General features: G+C 43.5%; 1 protein-coding gene across 3 annotated transcripts in view; it reads left to right on the top strand.

Moving 5' to 3' along the window:
- The window catches only part of PFKL (phosphofructokinase, liver type), a 122,392-nt gene that overhangs the window by 40,824 nt on the left and 57,176 nt on the right, over positions 1 to 24,392 (top strand). For all 3 annotated transcript variants that reach the window (XM_077275394.1, XM_077275396.1, XM_077275395.1), the window contains 4 exons: positions 6,670 to 6,714; positions 7,797 to 7,905; positions 11,302 to 11,397; positions 23,884 to 23,976. In XM_077275394.1, the coding sequence (XP_077131509.1) occupies positions 6,670 to 6,714; positions 7,797 to 7,905; positions 11,302 to 11,397; positions 23,884 to 23,976 (343 nt within the window). The remainder of the gene's footprint in view (positions 1 to 6,669; positions 6,715 to 7,796; positions 7,906 to 11,301; positions 11,398 to 23,883; positions 23,977 to 24,392) is intronic.

Here is a 24,392-nt window from a genome sequence, read left to right as displayed (position 1 = left end):
GGCATTGCTTTGTTCAGTGGAGGAAAACTGTAATGAGTGGCAGACAGTTAGTAGGCCCAAATAATAAAGTAGGCTAAATGCAGTTCAAATGTGGTAACAGGACTAAACAGGCGGCATTGCTTTGTTCAGTGGAGGAAAACTAATGAGTGGCAAACAAACAAATTTGTATTGGCAGTGCCATTGAAGGATTTAACAGCACAGACTACACCGTGGTGTAGCAGGGAGAGGTAAGTATTGCAAGTGGTAGAGCACTGTTCGAGCTGGGGGGGAACACTCTCTCGTGGGCGGCGGTACTGGCACAGGGCCCCTCATATTACGACGGTGTGTCTGACGTTGGTTGTGCACCACCACCGTCAGAGACACTTCATTGTACTATGAGGGACCCTGTGCCAGTGCCGTCGCCCAAGAGTGGGCCCACCCACCTGTCCAGGCAAATGGCACTCGCACAGGTGCTTGCGCCAGGTGGTGACCACGGCCCTGTGGGGGGAGTCAGCCCATTTAGGGAGGTATAAGAATGGCCTATGTGGATATTCAGCAGCTGCAAATGGAGGAATTGAAGAAGTCAGTAAGAGGAGGCCAAAAGCAAGACAACCGTTATATGGTACTGTAAAACAAGGTAGAAGGTGTATATAAACTTGTTGAGAATTTAAATCTCCCTTTTTTGGGGGAGACTGAACCAAAACTCAGGCCCTGTGCATAAAACAACACAATGTAAGTGGCTGGAAGATATATGAAAAAATACAAGGACTGTAGGACAATTTCAGTCTCCCTACAATGATCTCAGGACAAGTATGGCAGCAATAAAAAGGACTGCTGCACACAAAAGTGTGGACAAATAAACAAGATAACTGTGCAGAAAGGAGCAACAGGATTTTTGCTTTTAAAAAAAGCAGTTGGTTTGCACAGCAGCGTGCAAACAGCAATGCAGCTATCAGGGAGCCTTGTAAGGCAGCCTAATAAGCTACAGACCTGATGCACAAAAATATACCCTCCACTGTCCCTGCAAAACAAAGGTGGTGTTGGAGAGTGGAAATCGCTACAGCACAAGAGGTTTGGGGGTTAATCTTCTCTCCCTAACTATATCCCTTCTGATGAAGCTGCAGCAACCTCTCCCTATGCTAGGATCGGCAGAAGTAAGATGGCGGTCGGCGTGCACGCCCCTTTATAGCCCCTGTGATGCCGCAGAAAGCAAGCCAATCACTGTCATGCCTTTCTCTAAGATGGTGGGGACCGAGACCTATGTCATCACGCTGCCCACACTCTGCGTCCTCCATTGGCTGAAAAATGGCACTGAAAGCGTCATGAAACGCGACTTTTGCACGCAGATCGGCGACCTCATGGCCGATCCCACACTAGGATCGGGTCGGGTTTTTGAATTTGTCCGATCCGTTTCGCTCAACCCTAGTAATGACCACACGGCCACCTCAACACCATCGGAGCTACTGCAACCCCCGACCTACTGTCTCCTTCCCCATAATCCTGTAAGAATGCAAGCCCGCAAGGGCAGGGTCCTCTTCCCTCTGTACCAGTCTGTCATTGTTAGTTTGTTTACTGTAAGTGATATTTGTATTTTGATGTAACCCCTTCTCATGTACAGCACCATGGAATTAATGGTGCTATATAAATAAATAATAATAATTTCTTTCCAGGCCTATTTCATGAGTTTTATTTATTTATTTTTTTAATTCTGTGGAAGCATGGTTGAAAAGCAGTGTCTGAATTTAATTTGTTCATTTTCATAGATTTTTAATTTATTACTTTTGTCAGATTCAAGTTATTTCTGTGACCATTGTGGGTTTTTTTTGTCATTAAACATTAAACATTAAATTAATACAATTTTGACCATGTGTAGTTAGTTTGCAAACAGAAATGGGCAAATATTTCAGCCTTTAGATGTGCAAAGCTGGTAGAGACATACCCCAATAGACTTGCAGCAGTGATTCCAGAGAAAGGTACAAAGTATTCACTTGGGGACAGAATACAAATGGATGTCACGATTTCCTAATATACCTAAAATAATTAGAAAAACATTTCCTGTAATTTCCTTTACACTCCACAAATACTTCCTACTTTGTGTTGGTATATTGCTTATAATCCCAATAAAATAAATAAAGTACATGTTAAGTTTGTAGGCGCAACGTGAGAAAAAGTGGAAAAGTTCATGGGGTGTGAATACTTTTTCTAGGCACTGCGCATGTATGTGTGATTGCAGATATAATATTCTTGTTATATGTCTGGTATTTTTTTTTCTTTTTACCGAAGCATTATTACCAGACAATGTCGGGCTGGGTTTACACCACATGAGTCTAAAAAAAGACACTACCTTAAAGGACAAATGGAGTCCAAAGTTTACTACATTACACTGTTTGCCTCATTGAAGTCAATGCCTATGTCTGAGGATATCTGGATAACATTTTTCAAGTATTAAAGACAGAATCCGTGGACATAGTGTTGCATGGGGGTGAAGATGATGTGAGCCCAGCATGGTATTGACTGGCAATGTGTCAGGCTGTGCCCCGGGCGGGTGCTGGTGACTGAGCTGCCTGTTCCCAATGTCTGACTACTTAGATATTGCACTGTCTGACTGTGGTGTTCTAGAGGATAAACAACAACTGAGATGGGAGTTGCAGATGGGCTCCTTGGGTGATGAAAATGATGTGCATGTATCGCATTGTGTGCTAATTAGCCCCTGAAGATAATCCCATTATTCTGTGTAAAGGCAGAATAGAGCACGGCACTCCGTATTTGGTGCCCAGTAGGATCCTATCCCATTAAGTATGTAAAGTAAATTTGGCTCTCCGATGGATGTGAGAACGGTAGATATTTATTTGTGCAGGCAATCCAAAACATCAGACGTTCGGGTCCTAAAACTGCACTTTCTTCAGTAACACTGCATACTTGTGATTTCCTTTTACCTGTGCAATCCGGTAAGAACAGATTGTGACGTTCTTCTCCTCTCCCTGCACCATTTCCACCCAGAGTTTTCCCTGTACATTTGTGTTCATTTGGGTCCCCTGTTACTCTGATTTGGCTCGGGACTTCCTCCTGCCAGTACTTCTACTTCCATTCCTTTTTTTTTTTTTACCCACCCACGATCTGTTAGTTCCATTTCTTCCAGGTCTTATCTCTGGTATGTAATATTTTTGCTTTGGTTGTATTGTTCAATTAATGTTACATCACATTTATATTATATGCAGTGATACTGAAGAAGGTCCATTTTTAGGACTGAAATGTCTAGGATTGCACAAATAAATATCTACGATTCTCACACCCGAGTGCGAAGTTTACTTTACATTATTCTGTGGTACGAGTCACTAAGATTAGTAGGGAATCACTGAAAATTTACATGAACTCCATAACAAGTAACATTTAATTGTTCATAACAAAAAACCAGAGCGTACACAAAACAATACAGTTATACCTTCACTGGGGCATCTGTACACCGCAAAGACACTGATACTAGAACCTCCATCACCAATTAATAAATACCCTCTGTTTATTTCTAAAAGCAGTGCTGCCACTAAAGAACAAGACAAATGAATAACTTCTAATTGATTAAAGAAGCACTCCCAATAAGTGTTTTGTTTTTTTTCTTCACCATTAAATGTGTGTAGTGAGAGTATTTATATACTCGCCTCCCGCCGCTCTCCAGAGTCCAGCACCGTTCTTCTCTTCTCAGTGACGTCACCCCTCTGCAGACACTGCCCTCTCTGGGACCTAGAAGTGACTTTTCCAATGTAAGTCTATGAGGCTACATAAGTCACAAATGTTATAGAGACTTCCGGCTCACGCATGCGGCACAGTGACCCGGAGAGTGAAGTGTGGTGACATCACTGAGAAGAGGAGCAGAGCGGCGCTGGATCCTGGAGACGGTGGTGGGAGGCGAGTATAATAATACCCTCTTACTACATTACATACACACATTTAATGAATAAACAACTTAATAGGAGCGCTTTTTTTACTCCATTTTCTAATTCACATAATTTACCATCTCAACACATTTCTCTATCCACGTAACATAAAGGAAGCTGATAATTTTTTTCAATACAAGATCTATAATAGAGCCTTATCTACATATACTATACCCATGATACTAGACACCTGATGAGCTGCACATCTACATGTATTTGCTCCTCATTGTATCAGTCATATAGAATTGGGTGCAATGTAGTCAGTCCACCACTGATTAGCAAAATAAAATGCCCTACACTAAATTATTCCTGGTTTAGTTGTGTGCCGTTTAGACAATGGCAGCGTGGTTTCAAGGATCAATTACTATGATCATTGTGGACCCTGAATTACAAATATTATTGTCCTATACTCAACAGCACTAATGTAGTAAGCCATACACCAAATTAAATAAACAACATTAATCATATACAAACCACAGTTCTGTCAGCTGCTTTTACATAGTATATAAACAGTGGGGGAAATAATTATTTGATCCCTTGCTGATTTTGTAAGTTTTCCCACTTCCAAAGACATGAACAGTCTATAATTTTAAGAGTAGGTTAATTTTAACATTGAGAGATAGAATATCAAAAATAAAATCCACAAAAATAACATTGTATAAATTATATATTTATTTGCATTCAGACAAACAAGACTTAATACTTGGTGGCAAAACCCTTGTTGGCAAGCACAGCAGTCAGATGTTTTTTGTAGTTGATGATGAGGTTTGCGCACCTGTCGGAAGGAATTTTGGTCCACTCCTCTTTGCTGATCATCTCTAAATCATTGCGATTTTGAGGCTGTTGCTTGGCAACTCGGAGCTTCAACTCCCACTATAAGTTTTCTATGGGATTAAGGTCTGGAAACTGGCTAGGCCACTCCATGACCTTAATGTGCTTCTTTTTGAGCCCCTCCTTTGTTGCCTTGGCTGTATGTTTTGGGTCATTGACTTGCTGGAAGACCCAGCCACGACCCATTTTTAATGTCCGGGTGGAGGGAAGGAGGTTGTCTCTCAGGATTTTACGGTACATGGCTCCATCCATTCTCCCATTGATGTGGTGAAGTATTGTAGTCCTGTGCCCTTAGCATAGAAACACTCCCAAAACATAATGTTTCCACCTCCATACTTGACAGTGGGGACTGTGTTCTTTGGGTCATAGGCAGCATGTCTCTCCCTCCAAACACGGCAAGTTTAGTTAATGCCAAAGACATCAATTTTTGTCTCATCTGACCACAGCACCTTCTCCCAATCATTCACAGAATCATCCAGGTGTGTATTGGCAAACTTCAGATGGGCCTGTACATGTGCGTTCTTGAGCAGGGGGACCTTGCGGCCACTGCAGGATTTTAAACCTTACAGCGTAATGTGTTACCAATCGTTTTCCTGGTGATCTTCCTTGAGATCATTAACAAGTTCCCCCCATGTAGTTTTAGGCTGATCTCTCACCTTCTTCATGATCAAGGATACCCCACGAGGTGAGATTTTGCATGGTGCCCCAGATCTGTGTCGATTGACAGTCATTTTGTATTTCTTCCAATTTCTTGCTATTGCACCAACAGTTGTCTCCTTCTCACCCAGCATCTTACTTATGGTTTTGTAGCCCAATCCAGCTTTGTGCAGGTCTATGATCTTGTAACTGACATCCTTAGAAAGCTCTTTGGTCTTGCCCATGTTGTAAAGGTTAGAGTCTGACTGACTCTGTGGACAGGAGTCTTTTATAAAGGTGACTATGTAAGACAGTTGTCTTTAATGCAGGTAACAAGTTAATTAGGAGTGTCTAACTGGTCTGTAGGAGCCAGAACTCTTAATGGTTGGTAGGGGATCAAATACTTATTTCTCACTGCAAAATGCAAATAAATTTATATAATTTATACAATATGATTTTTTTCTGGATGTTATTTTTTTATTCTAACTCTCAATATTAAAATTAACCTACCCTTAAAATTATAGACTGTTCATGTCTTTGTCAGTGGGCAAACTTACAAAATCAGCAAGGGTTCAAATACTTATTTCCCCCCACTGTAGCACTCACTAGGTGACTATTGGATATAATGTGGCCACAATAAGTCTTGTGAGAAGTACTGGTGTGTCTCCCCAGGAATAGCTGCCACATTCATGAAATTGGTTATGAGTCTTATGATGTAATTGTTTATCTTGCATACTTATATATGGACTATAAGTGGTCTATCATGCCCATGCAATCTATAGCATATCTAGATTACGGTATATAGTGCATGCGCAGGATTATACAGCGCTCACCATTGTTTTGAATAGGAGCTGTTCTTCAGTACCCGGCAGCAGCTGCTACACAATGAATGGAGCTGTGCTGTGCAGCTGTCCATCACATGTGTTTACATCCGCTGGGGCAAATCACAGCAGCTCAGTGGGGTTCTGGGTGTCGGCCCACATGGAACCCATATTGATGACCCATTCTACAAATAGATCTTCATTTTATTGTGATTGGACAACCCCTTTTAAATAAATTAGTGAGTAACTTGTGTTCACCTTCTACATCCATTGGTTAACATTAGCCATAAAGTTACCAACCACCTTTATCAGAGATATCGGTTAGAATAAGCAGCTCATTGTATCTACACAAGTGACATGTAGTAGATAAGTGCGGCATCTGCATCAGCTCTTCTAACCGCTGTGCATTGTCATGCTCCTAGTGATATGTTCACCACTAATGAAAGAACGTTGTGGTTTTCTCATTTTAGCCACCAGAGGACATTTGTGCTGGAAGTTATGGGAAGACATTGCGGGTAATGACCTAATTTGTACATTTTGCTCTGTGACATCTCACTCTACTTACTATTGTGTCCTATTTGTAAATATTTGTATTATATTTACATAATACTCTGAGCATTTAATCTGTGTGTTTTGGGGTAATAAACTTTTAAAGCTTCTTGACTCACAAAATAGAGATAAATGACAATATGTAGTTTTTGGAATACATACAACTTTAAAGGGAATCTGTCACCCCAAAAATCGTATATGAGCGAAGGCCACCGGCATCAGGGGCTTATCTACAGCATTCTGTAATGCTGTAAATAAGCCCCCGATGTAACCTGAAAGGTAAGAAAAACAGGTTACCGGTATATTACACTCACCCAGGGGCGGTCCTGTCCGATGGGCATCACGGTCCGGTCTGGCACCTCCCATCTTCATACGATGACGTTCTCTTCTTGTCTTCCTGTCACGGCACCTGCGCAGGCGTAATTCTCTGTCCTGTTGAGGGCAGAGCAAAGTACTGCAGTGCGCAGGCGCCAGGCCTCTCTGACCTTTCCTGGCGCCTGCGCACTGCAGTACTTTGCTTTGCCCTCTACAGGGCAGAGAATTACACCTGCGCAGGAGCCGTAACAGGAAGCAAAGAAGAGGACGTCATGGCATGAAGATGGGGGGCGCTGGACCCGGACTGCGACACCCATCGGACCTGACCGCAGCGGGATCGCCCCTGGGTGAGTATAATCCAACCTTTATTTCTTACCTTTCAGGTGACATCGGGGGCTTATCTACAGCCTTACAGAATGCTGTAGATAAGCCCCTAATGCTGGTGGCCTTAGCTCCTATACGATTTTTGGGGGTGACAGATTCCCTTTTAAACACTTCTTATTCCATCTGTTTATGAGATGGGGCAGACAAGAAAACAGCAAATCTGGCATTGCATTTATCTGACAAATAATGCATCATTTTTGTCACATTAATATATGTGTGTATCTGTATGTGGTCTTGATGAACCAGTGCCATAGTTGTTGTTTTTTTTTTTTTTTAAATAGAAAATACAATAATTCTTGACAAATTATTGACTAATAATTTAAATATCTGCTGCATTTTCTTTTAATAGGTATTTAGCATTGGTGTCCGCTTTGGCATCGGGGGCAGACTGGCTTTTTATTCCAGAATGTCCTCCTGAAGAGGGCTGGGAAGATCTCATGTGTGCAAGACTTGGAGAGGCAAGTATCCGACATAACAGATTTAGGGAAGCTATTGTGAAATGTGGGATTTGCATTTCATGGTCAAATTAAAGTGACCCTGTCAGCTAAAAAATATGGTGTACTTTAGGTGTTTAGTATTATCGAGCCGGAGTAGCTGAATTAATTATTATATAGGTTTAGGGTAACATATATAACTTCCCTAGGCATTCTAGGCTTAAGGGAATGGTCCTATCCTGTGATAGAAAGCCCTCCCTGCATAAGGGTGCATACAGAGGTGGCGATCAGTCCTGTGAGGACTGTCTCCATGACTGCTGCGCACACCATCAGCTGGGGCTTTTACATTTCAAGATAAACTGTATTTTACAAATCTCAGCCTGCGTGTTCAATGACAGATTCCCTTTATTGTCCAACGTTTCCTTCATTTTATAAGATTACCTTTATTAAACTAGTTTAGCCTCTACTGTAAAACTTCGGTATGTTAATGGTAAGAGATGCTGGAGAAATCAGAACATGCAACGATTTTTCTAACTCTAAGAAATTACATAAGTGAGCATACTTAACCTTAAAAACAGTGTTTATTAAATTCCTTTAAAAATACACCTAAAAAGCCTATGCAAAAGGATCTAGGACACTATATCTGGACCACCAAGACTGCCCGTCACTGATAAGCAGTACTGTGGGTTATCCAAATAAAGTAGATAGATCTAGTAACTCTAAAATATTATGTACACAGATAATCTATCTCCACTTCATGCATGTCAGTCCAATAATTGATGCACATAGACATATAAATCTATTAAATATGTAAGATAGGAAATATTAGAAAGCTTAATGATCAGACTTAAGGAGTGCTGTGGCTGTCGGAATGGGGAGATAGCAATTTCCTGTCCTTACAATGACCATGGAGCAGTATGCACTGAATCCCGTCAAGTGCCGGTAGGTGATCGTGACTGTTATTTTTGTTGCATTATCCGTCCCATAGGCACAGTTTTATTTTTCCCGGACAACCCATTTAACTAGTGCATTAATTGACTTTACTGTAAGCATTAACCCTGTCATAACATCCGCCATACCTGTACGGCGCCAAGGGAGGTGCGTTCCTGCAAATTGACTCACAGAGCCGGCACGATTATCAGCGGGAGTCCGCTATATATTATAGCTGACACCATGCAGAAACGCCCACAATCAGTACTAATGCCGATCGTGGGCGTTTAACCCCTCTGATGCCACTGTCAATAGTGACAGCGACATCAATCATAGCAGAGGGAGCTCCCTCTCTGCTCCGATCAGCACAACGCGATTGCGTTGTGCTGATGGTCTCCAAAAGATGGCCACGGGGTCACCCAGGTACTGTGGCCTGTAAGCTCCTGATCAGAGCACAAGCTGACATGCCTCCTGCCTGTGTGTCAGAGACTGATCTGTGTGTCGAAGTATTGGACCAGCGATCAGTCGATTGAAAGTTGATGTCCCAATCTGGGGGAAAAATTCAAAAAAAAAGAAAACTTTTGAAAAATTGTAAAAATATATACCGTAAATAAAAAGACAAAATAAAGCACAAAAAATGAAAAAAAAAAAAAACCAATACATATTTATTATAAAAACAAAAATTAACAAAGTACGATCTATAAAACTGACCCCAATAGGTAACTCTTTCATTAAGAACCCTTAATACAAAGTGTAAAACTGTTTTTTATCGTTGTACCAAACAAAAAGTGAAATAAAATACGATCAAAAAGTTGAATGTAAATAAAAATAGTGTAGGTGAAAACGTCATCCTGTCCCACAAAAAGCAAGCCTCCATACAGCTCAGTCAGCGAGTGAAGAAATAGAAAAGCTATAGCCCTGAGAACGGGGATATGCAAAAATATTTTTTTATTATAAAATTGTTTTTATTATGTAAAAGCGGAAAAACATAAAAACAAGACATATTTGGTATCGCTGTAATTGCACCGACCTGAAGAATAAAGTCATATAATCACTTATACCGCACAAGAAGCTGCATAAAAAAATAAATAAAACCAATTCTTCAGCTGCTGTTGATTTGTGCATTCTGCCTCGCTGTAAGGCTCAGCTCACATTTATCCTGCGCTCTATGTGGATTGCTTACATCGGGGTTTCTGTGTAAATCTGTGATATACATGGATTCCCTATAATGAGGCAGATGGAGGCACTGAGGACGCCATAAGACCTGTGATCTGGCAGTGTCCGTCTATTTGGGTATGCATAAAAGCGCAGTCCGCCACAGTTCTGTGTACCTCTGTAAATAAGTTAATCACTGAACAGAGGCCAGACAGAGTCCAGAATAACTCTGCTGCCTCATTATAGTGATTGGATCTGTCGGGGGTTTCATCTATATCTCATAATTCCGAAATTTAAATGGAAACCCCGATGTAGGTGCTCATTGTAGAGTGCTAGATAAATGTGATCCAAGCTTCAACTCAATACACAAAAAAGCAAGTCCACTCTCAGGTTCGTTACCTGTTAACGGAAATATAGGGGGCTTTCACGTTACTGGTAGTACAAAGCCTCTGGAAAAGCAAAATGGCTCCCCACCCTCACAAAGGAAATCCAGCAAATCCTGTGCTCCCTAATCCAAATGCCCCCTCCCTTCGGAGCCCCAGTGTGCCTAAATTGACATGTTGCGGATTTGATACCGCCGGTCAGTTTACACTGAGTAAAAGGAGTACAGTGGGCAGGAGATTTCTATAAATTCCATGTACTTTGCTGGAACGGTAAGATGTTGTGTTTTTGACTCGGCCAAAACACAGTGTCAAAAATGCACCAAAAGCTCATTGCGGGAACAGTTTTGGAGTATTGTAATGATAATGCTCAAATATCTCCAGCAGAGGCGGACATATCATTGGTGCTGCCTGTGGAGCTGCAGAGGCCAATAGATTAGTGCGCCGACTGCCATCTTCAAAGCCGTTTCCTACTGTCAGATTGCCCTTAAGGGTAAGAGCTAATATACTGCATAGCTCACAGATAGTTGATTGTAGAAGAGGGATAATTGGGTGCTGAGTTATGGAATAAGAGGGGTCCTCTACTGTCTGTGTCCCCCTGATCTCCAGAATTGTGTGAGATCTAGCTGAACACTCTTTGCACAAATCCTTCTCAGAATGACGCAGTTTCCCACCCAAGTGACTTGTGAACTCGGTCATAGTCCGGTTTGTGCGCCACTAGGACCGTCCCTCCAATTGGGAAATGTCTAGGGGCAGTGGTAACTTAGTTGGGAAATAGTTAGCCACAAACTATAGGGCTGAACAGCAAAAAGCCTACAAATTACTACTTGTTTGATACTCACAACTAAGTTCCAAAATGTTTTTCCATAACCTGATGTGTACAATGCCAAGCTTTAGCTGAAATGTTTGGACAATAAATCTGGGTATTGTATTTATTTATTTTTTGTTTGTACAGTCTCGTAGTCGAGGTTCCAGACTAAACATCATTATAATCGCTGAAGGAGCCATTAATTGTAAAGGGGAGCCAATTACTTCTAAATATGTGAAAGAGGTATGTTGTCTGTCTGCTTCCTTTTATAGGTCTAAGGGCAGAAATGTAGATGGGCGGGATACATGTATTTATTAGTGCTGTGCAGTGCCAAGTAACGCCACAAGTGATTGCGGTAACGCGAATGTAAATTGTGTGAACGATGATGAACTTTGATATGCAGATCTGGTGAAATAAAGTGACTTGTGACATTGTGTATTCGCCATTGCACTGGTGATGCCTGTGGAAGCCTATTTGTGGTGTTGGCACTCATCTCAGCTGTTGTAAGCTACTGTCCCATTAATGCTGTTACTGTATTTGCACACACATGTCCAAAAGACGTTCTGGGAATATCAAGATGGAAAGTAGATTGGATAATACAAAAAGCCTGTCCGGTATCAGGAGCATCCTTGTGGGCTCAGTTATGAAGTGGGGATTACTGTACAACATGTCTGTCAGCACAAGATCACCGTTCAGACACTGAGCACACCCTTGGCCTGGCCAGGCATTGTTTTCTTTTTGCATTTGTTTTAACCCCTCCACCTTCCCTGATTGACAGCTGTCTTTCCAGGAGTCAGAGGAGTGTGGAGAAGGTGCAAAGAACTTCTTGGCCTCTTAAGGGTATGTGTCCACGTTCCGGATTGCATCAGGATTTGGTCAGGATTTTACATCAGTATTTGTAAGCCAAAACCAGGAGTGGAACAACTAGAGGAAAAGTATAATAGAAACATATGCACCACTTCTGCATTTATCACCCACTCCTGGTTTTGGCTTACAAATACTGATGTAAAATCCTGACCAAATCCTGATGCAATCCTGAACGTGGACACATACCCTAAGAGTGCAGTACACACCAGTATTTGGTGTGAACAACTAACAACCATTTTTTGCGCTCGCAGACTTATTTTAAGTCCAGCCTATTGTCCAGATAGACATTTGTGGGAATGGTTGTGGTATCCTCACATTTAAGGTCTGTCCCAGCTAATTTGTAATATCTTAGGTTTAAAACCCCCCACCATCTTGCTACTCTTCCTTCATAGGAGTGAATCTTGTTTAATTCCACCTCTTTCACAAAAAATAAACTTAACAACAATACAGAGGTAGAATGAAAAACTAAAAATCATTTGCATACTTTAACATCTGAAATTAGGGTTAACGAAGGTAATCACTTTGGCATCGCACACAGAAGAATAGCGACATCCTCCAAATTCAATTCCTTGCTTTTGCTGTGCCATAGGACATATAGTGGGGAAAATAAGTATTTGATACACTGCCAATTTTGCAAGTTTTCCCACCTACAAAGAATAGAGAGATCTGTAATTTTTATCATAGGTACACTTCCACTGTGAGTGACCGAATCTAAAAAATAATAGAAAATCACATTGTATGATTTTTGCATTGCATTTGCGTTTTATTGCATGGAATAAGTATTTGATAGAATAGCAGAACTTAATATTTGGTACAGAAACCTTTGTTTGCAATTACAGAGGTCAGACATTTCCTGTAGTCCTAGACCAAGTTTGCACACTCTGCAGCAGGGATTTTGGCCCACTCCTCCATACAGATCTTCTCCAGATATTTCAGGTTTCGGGGCTGTTGATGGGCAACATTGAGTTTCAGCTCCCTCCAAAGATTTTCTATTGGGTTCATGCCTGGAGACTGGCTAGGCCACTCCGGGACCTTGAAATACTTCTTACGAAGCCACTCCTTAGATTCCCTGTCTGTGTGCTTCGGGGTCATAAGACCCAGCCACGACCCATCTTCAATGTTCTTACTGAGGAAAGTATGTTGTTGGCCAAAATCTTGCTGAAAGCCCTGCTCTGTGTAGCCAAGAGATCAGAACATTAAAAAAAATATAAAAAATACACATATTTGGTTTTGCTGTGTTTAGAAACGCCCGATCTATCAAAATATAAAAACAATTAATCTGATCGGTAAATGGCTTAACGAGAAAAAAAAATAAAGAACGCCAGAATTGCCTTTTTTGGTCACCACAACATTGCAATAACAGGCAATCAAAACATCGTATCTATCCCAAAATGGTATCAATAAAAACATCAGCTCAGGGTGCATAAAATAAGCTCTTACCCAGCCCCAGCTCCTGAAACATTAAAACACTGCAGGTCTCGGAAAATGGCGCCTTTTTTTTTTTTTTTTTTTAAACAAAATTTGGATTTTCTTTTCACCATCTAAATAAAAAAGAACCCAGACATGTTTGGTATTTGGTATCTACGAACTCGTAATGAACTGGAGAATCATAAAGACAGCTTGATTTTTAGCATTTGGTGAACATGGTAAAAAAAAAATTGTGGGATTGCGCTTATTTTTCAATTCAACTTTTCAACTTGTCTCGCAAAAAACAAACCCTCATATGGCCATATTGACGGAAAAATACAAAAGTTATGGCTCTAGGAGCAGAAAACAGAAACGTAAAACCGGAAAATGGCCCTGGGGTGAAGGGGTTAAGTCTGTGGTCCCAGCGCTCTTAAGGTGATGGACTGGGTCCTCCTGTGTAGTTCTGGGCTGATTCCTGACCTTTACAAGAATGATCCTTACCCCACAATACGAGATCTTGCATGGAGCCCCAGAACGAGGAAGATTGACAGTCATCTTGTGTTTCTTCCATTTTCTAATAATTGTGCCAACAGTTGTTGCCTTCTCACCAAGCTGCTTGCCTATTGTCTTGTAGCCCATCCCAGCCTTGTGCAGGTCTACAATTTTGTCCCTTATGTCCTTAGACAGCACTTTGGTCTTGGCCATGTTGGAGAGGTTGGAGTGTGCCTGATTGATTGTGCGGACAAGTGTCTTTTATACAGGTAACAAGTTAAAACAGGTGAAACTGGGGGTGTGTGGCTATGTAATACAGGAGAGAGGACGCACCTCGTGGGAGCTCCGGCCATCCTGATCCTTATCCTGCCATAAAACCCCCTGACTCGCCGATTGTACCAGCTGGAACGGTGCCCTCGGGACCTCAGGAGCCCGGTGATCTCCTTGGACGGGAGTTTTGGAGCCCTGGGACGTCGGACTTTGAGGCGGCCTGAATGGGCGGCAGAATCCCTGGGTTGCGGCGGCCATCTTTGAGCCCGCGCTCCGACGAACAGGACACAGTGCCGGAGTTTGCCGAGGCCGGGTGTCTTCACCTGAGACACGGCGGATGCCTACGTTGCAGCGGGGGAGCGCTGTGGAACACCGGGATACAGGTGCTGGGGTCTGGAGCGGTCGGCGGTGCCTGGGAGGCAGCGGCCATTATTGCAGCGCGCACTCCAGCAGCAAGGGGAGCGGTGCTTTACAGTATAACTGCGGTGCAGCTCAGGAGGTAAACTAGTAGCCTGAGACAGTAGAGGGGTGGTGTGGTGTGTGCCCTGGAAGATTGGGCCCTGTACCCCCTTATCAGACAAACTCCTGCCGGCGCCATAACTCTGGAGGGATTAACCCCCTCCCTGCTGCTCTGCCTGTGGGGGCTGTGAGGCTGCTCTGGGGGCGCAGTGCCTGGGTGAGTCCTCAGTGGCTGCTTTATAAACCCCTGACATTCTTTTTGCCTGGCCAGTAACCTTTCTGGGATCTACTCCTTGTCTGACTCTGCCGGGACTGTTGTTGGGGAATAGACTAGCCATAACTACGAGTGTGGTCCTTTTGTGGGGTCCTTCTGTTGATCGTCATGCATCATTCCAAAGGAGCGGGGGCTGCTGACAAATTAAAGAAATATGCCAGAGAGGATGCCCCTGATAATGTACGCACTCTCAGAAATAATCCCACGCAGAACCAACGTAAAAATCGTCTTTCTGACAGTAATGAGGAGGGAGAACAAGACGAACTGACTCTTAAACAAGCGTCTGAGCAATTGATGCAGGCTATATCCCTCACTAGATCTTCTCTTACTGAAAAAATAGAGGACGTACATACTGAAGTGGGTCGCCTGCGACATGATATGCAAGCTATGAGAGGGCGTATCTCGGCGGTTGAAACAAGAGTGTCTCATATAGAGGACACCATTACCCCTATGGAAGCTAAGCTGTCAAAGGCCGCCGGCTCTGTGAATGCCTGGGAAAAAAAAGCAGATGACCTGGAAAACAGATTGCGCCGCAAATAACATTCGAATAATCGGCCTGCTGGAGCGCTCGGAGGGTCAGCAACCTGAGCAAATTTCTGGAGGACTGGCTTAAAACCTCCCTGGGAGATGGATTCTCCTCAACATTTTCTGTGGAGGGGGCCCATAGGGTTCCAAAGAGACCTCTTCCCCCCGGAACTTCACCCTTGCCTTTTTTGGCGCGTCTCCTCAATTGTAGAGACAGAGATGAGATTCTTCGCTTGGTGCGGCAGAGGGGCCCTATTAAGTTCAATAACGCTACTATTTCAATTTTCCCAGATTTCTCCATGGAGCTCCAGAAACAGCGGGTTCGATTTATGGAAGTTAAGAAGCAGCTCAGGGATAAAAACATCATTTATTCCATGCTTTACCCAGCTTGGCTCCACATTGTCCATGAAGGCTCTTCCTTGTTCTTTACAGATCCGGCGGAGGTAGCCGAATGGTTGCGGTCATACAAAGTGTCTAGTGTGCCGTACACCTAAGTTGTTCTCCTTGTCTAATGGCAACACAAATTGGAGCTCCCGTATAGGTGCTGAGCTTATCAACAATACCGGACGCTGGTTCCAGTGAGGGTATCCCCTTTTCTATTTGACTGTAGGAGTGTAGGATTATACTCCTCCGCTATTCAAGCTCTGTTCTGTTTGGGTTTTTACACCAGTTTTGATTGTTTGATATGTTCGTTAGTCGCCATTGGTAATTTTGTGCTCTGCGTGATGTCCCTGATTCCTGCTCAAGTTATGGTGTATATTATTCCTTTCCTAAAGTGTGGATATGGGGTCTGAGATTATATGCATGACGTGGAATATACGGGGTATTAAGACTCCCCGAAAGAAAATCAAGGTATTTTCGCAGATTAAACGTTATCATCCCCATGTTGTAGCTCTTGTAGAGACACATCTGACCAGAGACACAGCTAAATGTACACAAAAGCCGTGGGTGCAGTGGTCCCTTCACGCATTCCATACCAGCTATTCAAGAGGGGTCTCTCTGCTGACACATAGGAATGTTAGATGGAAGGCTAGGGAGGCAAGACGGGATCCCGAGGGTCGTTTTGTTTTTGTGCACGCCTTTATTAACACACGGGAATACATGATACTATGTGTCTATAACCCCCCCCGGCTAATATATCGGTTCTCTGCATGGCAATGGGTTTCTCCCTAAATTATCCTGATGCTAGTGTTATTTGTATGGGAGATTTTAATTTAGTCATGGATAATTCCATGGATAGATTGAGACTAGACGACGTGATATCTGGGGGGCCTCCTCCTCAATCTCCCTCCCAATTGGCACTCTTTATGGGTGGTAGCGGATGGCTGGACCTGTGGAGAACACGTCACCCTGAAATAAGGGAATACACTTGCCACTCATCAACTAGGCGGTCTCTATCTCGTATAGACTACATATTTGGATCTAGTGGCCTGGCATTGTGGGTGGATAGTGTTGAGCATGGCAATAGGGGGATATCGGACCACAGTCCAGTTATTCTTAAACTTAAATACGGTCAGTCAAATAATAATATACCCTGGAAATTGAATCCCTTCTGGTTGAAATTAATAGACTCTAGTGATAGAACGGTTGATCAGCTGAACTGCTTTATCTCTACCCATCCAGACCCTCCAAATCTTAGTTTGTTTTGGGATACTCTAAAAGCATACCTAAGGGGATGTCTGTCCTCCACAATTTCTTATGTCAAAAGGATAACGGCAGGGGAAGATGATGAGATGGAGCAGCGGCTGAGGGAGTCGGAGGCCGCTTATGTAACTAATCCAACCAGTGGCAACAGGGTAGAATGGCTTACTTCCCAGAGGTTATATACTCTACATATAGACATTAAATCAAAACGCAAATTATTCTTTACCTGTCAATCCTATTTCGAATTGGGGAATCAGGCCAGTACACTTCTAGCTTTTTTAGTACGCCAACATAACACCTCTAATACAATACTACAGATCCGGACACTTGATGGTTCATTGGTATCTTCTACTGAGGGAATTCTGCGGTGTTTTCATGATTACTATAAATCATTATACAAGTCTAGTAGTGGTCTTGGTGTCCCTGAATGTTTAGACTATTTATCGGACATAACGTTCCCCTCACTAAGTCCAGCTCAGCAAGCCTTTATGGAGGCTGAGTTTACTTTGGAGGAAGTGGAGCATGCTATCACAGATAAGGCCACTGGGAAGGCCCCTGGACCCGACGGATTTCCCGTTGAGTTATATAGAAAATATCGAAGTCACCTGGCACCACTTTTACTGAAGGTGCTCCAGGGAATATGGGAGGGAGGATCCATGCCTGAAACATTTTACGATGCAAATATTATTGTACTTAAGAGGGAGGGGAAGGACCCTCTGGAATGTGGATCGTATCGCCCCATATCACTGGTGAATGTAGATTATAAAATTTTCACCAAAATTTTAGCTACTAGGCTGAAGACGATCATACTAGACCTTATACACCCAGACCAAACCGGCTTTATGCCTGGGAAAAGTACTTCCATCAATATCAGGCGGGTCCAATCAGTGATTCAATATAGTTCTCTAGAGTCGGATAATAATTGGGCACTAGCATCGTTAGACACGGCCAAGGCGTTCGACTCTCTCGAGTGGCCTTTCCTCTCTGCATGTCTACAGAAATACGGTTTTGGGGATACATTTATTAGAGGGATAGACACACTATATAGGAATTCCAAGGCGCGTATAATTGTGAATAACTACATCTCTAATTCTTTTGCCTTGCATAGGGGAACCGGTCAAGGATGTCCTCTGTCCCCGGCTCTCTTTGCCCTCACGATAGAGGCTTGGCAATACGCATAAGGTCCTCCATGGATATTAAGGGAATAAATATTGCAGACCGTGTGGATACCATCGGACTCTATGCCGATGACATGATAATATTTATGGATAAAATAGAAGAAACATTACCACAAGAGTAATAGCGACCATAGATAAATTTAGTAAATTCTCCAGTCTTTATATAAATTGGGATAAATCTGTTCTGATGCCTCTGTCTCATGCTCCGATGCCCTGTCTCGAAACTCTCTCATCGCTACCTATCGTCTCTAATTTCAAATATCTAGGTATCCATATGTCTCAATGTAGTCGGCTGGACCTTCAACTTAACATTTATCCAATACTGGATCTGGTCAAATCTAAATTTATAACCTGGAGCAAACTCCCTCTCTCTGTTGCAGGCCGCATTAATCTAATTAAAATGATATTGCTTCCCAAACTTAATTACTGCTTTCAACATAGTGCTGTGCCAATACCTAAGTCTTTCTTTGCGAATTTAAACTCCTTAATCACATCCTTTATATGGGGGAAGACCAGGCCCAAACTTAAGTTATCTGCTCTACAGAGACCGAAAAAGGGGGGTGGGGTGGCCCTGCCAGACTTTTATTTGTACTTCCTTGCCGGGCAAGCTAAGGCGATAAACAAATGGATGCCCAATAACTACCTACCTAATTCTGAGAGTCATTTACTTCATTCTGCCCGGACTGATTGTCCACTAGGGTTCTTGGAGATGGAGAAAGTTAGTGCTCCTCGTCTGCTACCTTTACTTCAACTGGCGAGATTAATATGGAGACAAATTTAAAAGAGTTATTAAATTTGTAGATATAGTAGCCGAAATGCTATTGTGGAACAATAGTTATTTCCCAGAGCTACTGAATCACCCATCTACTGATTTTTGGACATCGTGTGGTATTCTCTCGGTAGGTGACGTACATGACCAGGGGGTTTTTGTATCCTTCGAACAACTACAAAATACTTACAACATCCCGAGATCTCAATTCTTCCATTATTTACAGCTAAGGTCAGCTTTCCAATCGCACATACGAAATGTGGGTACAGGTCGAGCGATCTCATCTTTACCTTTGATAGGCATCCTCAAATCACAGGGTCCTCAAGGACTCATTTCCTCTCTATATACATATTTATTATACGTGGGAGTTGGGTCTACCATCAATTCTATCAAAGGGAAGTGGGAGGGACTTCTTCCCGATGTACTGGGAGAGGAATGGGAAGATATTCTGGAATCTCCTACTAAAGTTTCTCCTTCAGTTAATAATAGGATGACCCAGTTATATATTATATATCGGACTTATCTGACCCCGACACGACTCTTCAAAATGGGTCGCCTCCACTCGTCAGATTGCTTACGGTGTCATACACATGATGTAGATTTTATTCATATGATTTGGAGGTGCCCGGTAGTTCTTCATTACTGGAAAGAGGGTACGACATTACTAACATCTTTATTGTTGATCCCTGTCCCACTTGAGCCATTGACCTGCTTATTCGGGGTGTGGGATACGGAGACCTGGGATCATTATACTGGGATCTTTCTTCGAGAGACGCTCTTTCTGGCACGGAAGGTGCTGGCGTTAAGGTGGATGGGTGGTTCTCCCCCATCTCTCAGAGCTTGGATAGATTTGGTGAATTTGGTTATCCCGTATGAAAGAACGCTGTACCAAAATAGAGGATGTCCAGGTAAATTCGAAAAGATTTGGGGTAGATGGAATTCCTCTTATCATACTCTATAGTCTACACTGACTAGATACTTACACAAGTAGGTGGACTTGTGGTTTTGGGGGCATCGCTTACAGAGCAGGATTTATGTATGATTTTCCATTTGGCGACTTACTATTGATGGTTAAAGTACCGTATATACTCGAGTATAAGCCGAGATTTTCAGCCCAAATTTTTGGGCTGAAAGTGCCCCTCTCGGCTTCTACTCGAGTCATGATCAGTGGTGGGGTCGGCGGGTGAGCACTGTCATATACTTACCTAGTCCCGGCGATCCTGGCGCTCCCCCTGCCTGTCACACTGTCTTCGGTGCCGCAGCCTCTTCCCCTGAGCGGTCACGTGGGACCGCTCATTAGAGAAATGAATAGGCGGCTCCACCTCCCATAGGGGCGGAGCCGCATAATTCATTTCTCTAATGAAGCGGTGCCGGTGACCACTGACAGAGGAAGAGGCTGCGGCACCGAAGACAGGCAGGGGGAAGGAGCGGGACGCCGGGAGCAGGTAAGTATTACATATTCACCTGTCCTCGTTCCACACGCCGGGCGCTGTCTCCATCTTCCCGGCGTCTCTCCGCTCTGACTGTGCAGGTCAGAGGGCGCGATGACGCATATAGTGTGCGCGCCGCCCTCTGCCTGATCAGTCAGTGCGGAGAGACGCCGGGAAGATGGCGCCGAGGAGCTGCAAGCAAGACAGGTGAGTATGTGTTTTTTTGTTTTTTTTTATTGCAGCAGCAGCAACAGCTATGGGGCAATAATGGACAGTGCAGAGCACTATATGGCACAGCTATGGGGCAACGGTGCAGAGCACTATATGGCACAGCTATGGGGCAACGGTGCAGAGCACTATATGGCACAGCTATGGGGCAACGGTGCAGAGCACTATATGGCACAGCTATGGAGCAACGGTGCAGAGCACTATATGGCAGAGCTATGGGGCAATGGTGCAGAGCACTATATGGCACAGCTATGGGGCAATGGTGCAGAGCAATATATGGCACAGCTATGGGGCAATGGTGCAGAGCACTATATGGCACAGCTATGGGACAATGGTGCAGAGCACTATATATATGGCACAGCTATGGGGCAATGGTGCAGAGCACTATATGGCACAGCTATGGGGCAATGGTGCAGAGCACTATATGGCACAGCTATGGGGCAACGGTGCAGAGCACTATATGGCACAGCTATGGGGCAACGGTGCAGAGCACTATATGGCACAGCTATGGGGCAATGGTGCAGAGCACTATATGGCACAGCTATGGGGCAATGGTGCAGAGCACTATATGGCACAGCTATGGGGCAATGGTGCAGAGCACTATATGGCACAGCTATGGGGCAATGGTGCAGAGCACTATATGGCACAGCTATGGGGCAATGGTGCAGAGCACTATATGGCACAGCTATGGGGCAACGGTGCAGAGCACTATATGGCACAGCTATGGGGCAACGGTGCAGAGCACTATATGGCACAGCTATGGGGCAACGGTGCAGAGCACTATATGGCACAGCTATGGGGCAACGGTGCAGAGCACTATATGGCACAGCTATGGGGCAATGGTGCAGAGCACTATATGGCACAGCTATGGGGCAATGGTGCAGAGCACTATATGGCACAGCTATGGGGCAATGGTGCAGAGCACTATATGGCACAGCAATGGGGCAACGGTGCAGAGCATTATATATATGGCACAGCTATGGGGCAACGGTGCAGAGCATTATATATATGGCACAGCTATGGGGCAACGGTGCAGAGCACTATATGGCACAGCTATGGGGCAATGGTGCAGAGCACTATATGGCACAGCTATGGGGCAATGGTGCAGAGCACTATATGGCACAGCTATGGGGCAATGGTGCAGAGCACTGTATGGCACAGCTATGGGGCAATAATGGACGGTGCAGAGCACTATATGGCACAGCTATGGGGCAACGGTGCAGAGCACTATATGGCACAGCTATGGGGCAATGGTGCAGAGCACTATATATATGGCACAGCTATGGGGCAATAATGAACGGTGCAGAGCACTATATGGTACAGGTATGGGGCAATAATGAACGGTGCAGAGCACTATATGGCACAGCTATGGGGCAATGGTGCAGAGCACTATATGGCACAGCTATGGGGCAATGGTGCAGAGCACTATATGGCACAGCTATGGGGCAATGGTGCAGAGCACTATATGGCACAGCTATGGGGCAATAATGGACGGTGCAGAGCACTATATGGCACAGCTATGGGGCAATAATGGACGGTGCAGAGCACTATATGGTACAGCTATGGGGCAATAATGAACGGTGCAGAGCACTATATGGCACAGCTATGGGGCAATAATGGACGGTGCAGAGCACTATATGGCACAGCTATGGGGCAATGGTGCAGAGCACTATATGGCACAGCTATGGGGCAATGGTGCAGAGCACTATATGGTACAGCTATGGGGCAATGGTGCAGAGCACTATATGGCACAGCTATGGGGCAATAATGGACGGTGCAGAGCACTATATGGCACAGCTATGGGGCAATGGTGCAGAGCACTATATGGCACAGCTATGGGGCAACGGTGCAGAGCATTGTATATATGGCACAGCTATGGGCCAACGGTGCAGAGCACTATATGGCACAGCTATGGGGCAATGGTGCAGAGCACTATATGGCACAGCTATGGGGCAACGGTGCAGAGCATTGTATATATGGCACAGCTTTATGTGGAGTATCTATGGGGCAATGGTGCAGAGCATTCTATATGGCACAGCTTTATGTGGAGCATCTATGGGGCCATAATGAACGGTGCAGAGCATTATATGTGGCACAGCTTTATGTGGAGCATCTATGGGGCCATAATGAACGGTATGGAGTATCTATTTTTAATTTTGAAATTCACCGGTACCTGCTGCATTTTCCACCCTAGGCTTATACTCGAGTCAATAAGTTTTCCCAGTTTTTTGTGGCAAAATTAGGGGGGTCGGCTTATACTCGGGTCGGCTTATACTCGAGTATATACGGTAGTTAATGTTGTATAATAGGTATTTTATAAGGTACTAGTGATTTAACATGCACAGTTTATTACCCCTGTAAACTTTGGATATGATGATACTCTGCAATTATTTGTACTCTATGGTATAATTGATAATGACAAATGCAAATGTGTGTAATGTTTATTTTATTCTGGAATTAATAAACGAATTAAAAAAAAACACAGGTGAAGTTAATACAGGTTATAAGTACAGAGTAGGAGGCTTCTTAAAGGAAAACTAACAGGTCTATGAGATCCAGAATTCTTGCTGGTTGGTAGATGATCAAATACTTCTTTCATGCAATAAAGTGTGATTTAATTATTAAAAAATCATACAATGCGATGTGTAGCTGTATGATAAGGCAGTTTGGTGCGGTCTCTCATCCCTTTTATTAAAATCTTGGAATGTCACAGCTGAGCTGTCAGACCTGAGGTGCAGAATGTCAGTAACAAGATGAATGTTTTCTTTGAAGATTTACGTTTCTTTAGTGACCATAAAAGTATCTGACCCAGAGTTCTGTAGTTAGACATCTAGAGTACCATGTCATATCAGAAAATGTCTGTCTAAAACAAAAAATAGAAACAGCACCAGCAATGGAGTCTGGGTGCCAAACCTCCTCAGGCAAGGACCGAGTCACAAAGAAAATCAAGGCAGCGCACCAATTGAAAAAATGCTATTTAATAGCCCATAATGGCGATTTTTGGCTTAAAGTGTGAGCCTTTCTAAACCCTGAGGCTTGAGAAACGCTCAAATATCATTTTTTCAATGCATCAGGTTTTATTTGCGTTAAATTATCGTCAGAATTTTAGGCATTTTTACTTTGAGCAGTAAATGATGTCGGAAGAGAAGTATTTTATGAAGTAATTTCTTCTTTGATTTTGAACAGCTGGTTGTCAGACGCTTGGGTTTTGATACCAGGGTCACCGTCCTTGGACATGTGCAGAGAGGAGGAACACCATCGGCCTTTGACCGTGTCTTGGTAAATAAAAGTGCTTGAGCCAGTCACAGGTTGCTAGAATGTAAAATAAACATTTAATTAATCTTGTACTAAAGTTTATAGATTTGGACAAGAAATACTAGATTTTAAATAGCGGCACTCACCACTGGTACGTTAAAAACAGCAACTTTATTTGGGCATCATTAGGAGCCAGAAGAAGCGTGTTTTACGTGAAACATCTGTCACTCGTTTTACTCACCAGGCCCCTACGTTCCTAACATGATGCCCAAATAATGTTACATCATTTAACGTACCAGTGTTGAGTGCCACTATTTACAATGGCATATATCTTGTCCAAGTTCTGAGCACTCTTTTCCAATAGCAGAGCACCAAACTTTTTGGTTTTCCAGATTTTTTTGCAAATCCTGTTATGGTCGCTTCTTGATGTTATGCGGGTA

This window comes from Ranitomeya variabilis, chromosome 7 (assembly GCF_051348905.1).
Source record: "Ranitomeya variabilis isolate aRanVar5 chromosome 7, aRanVar5.hap1, whole genome shotgun sequence".
NCBI lineage: Eukaryota > Metazoa > Chordata > Amphibia > Anura > Dendrobatidae > Ranitomeya > Ranitomeya variabilis.
Note: the sequence above shows the minus strand (reverse complement) of the source record. Positions and strands in the feature narration are given on the sequence as shown.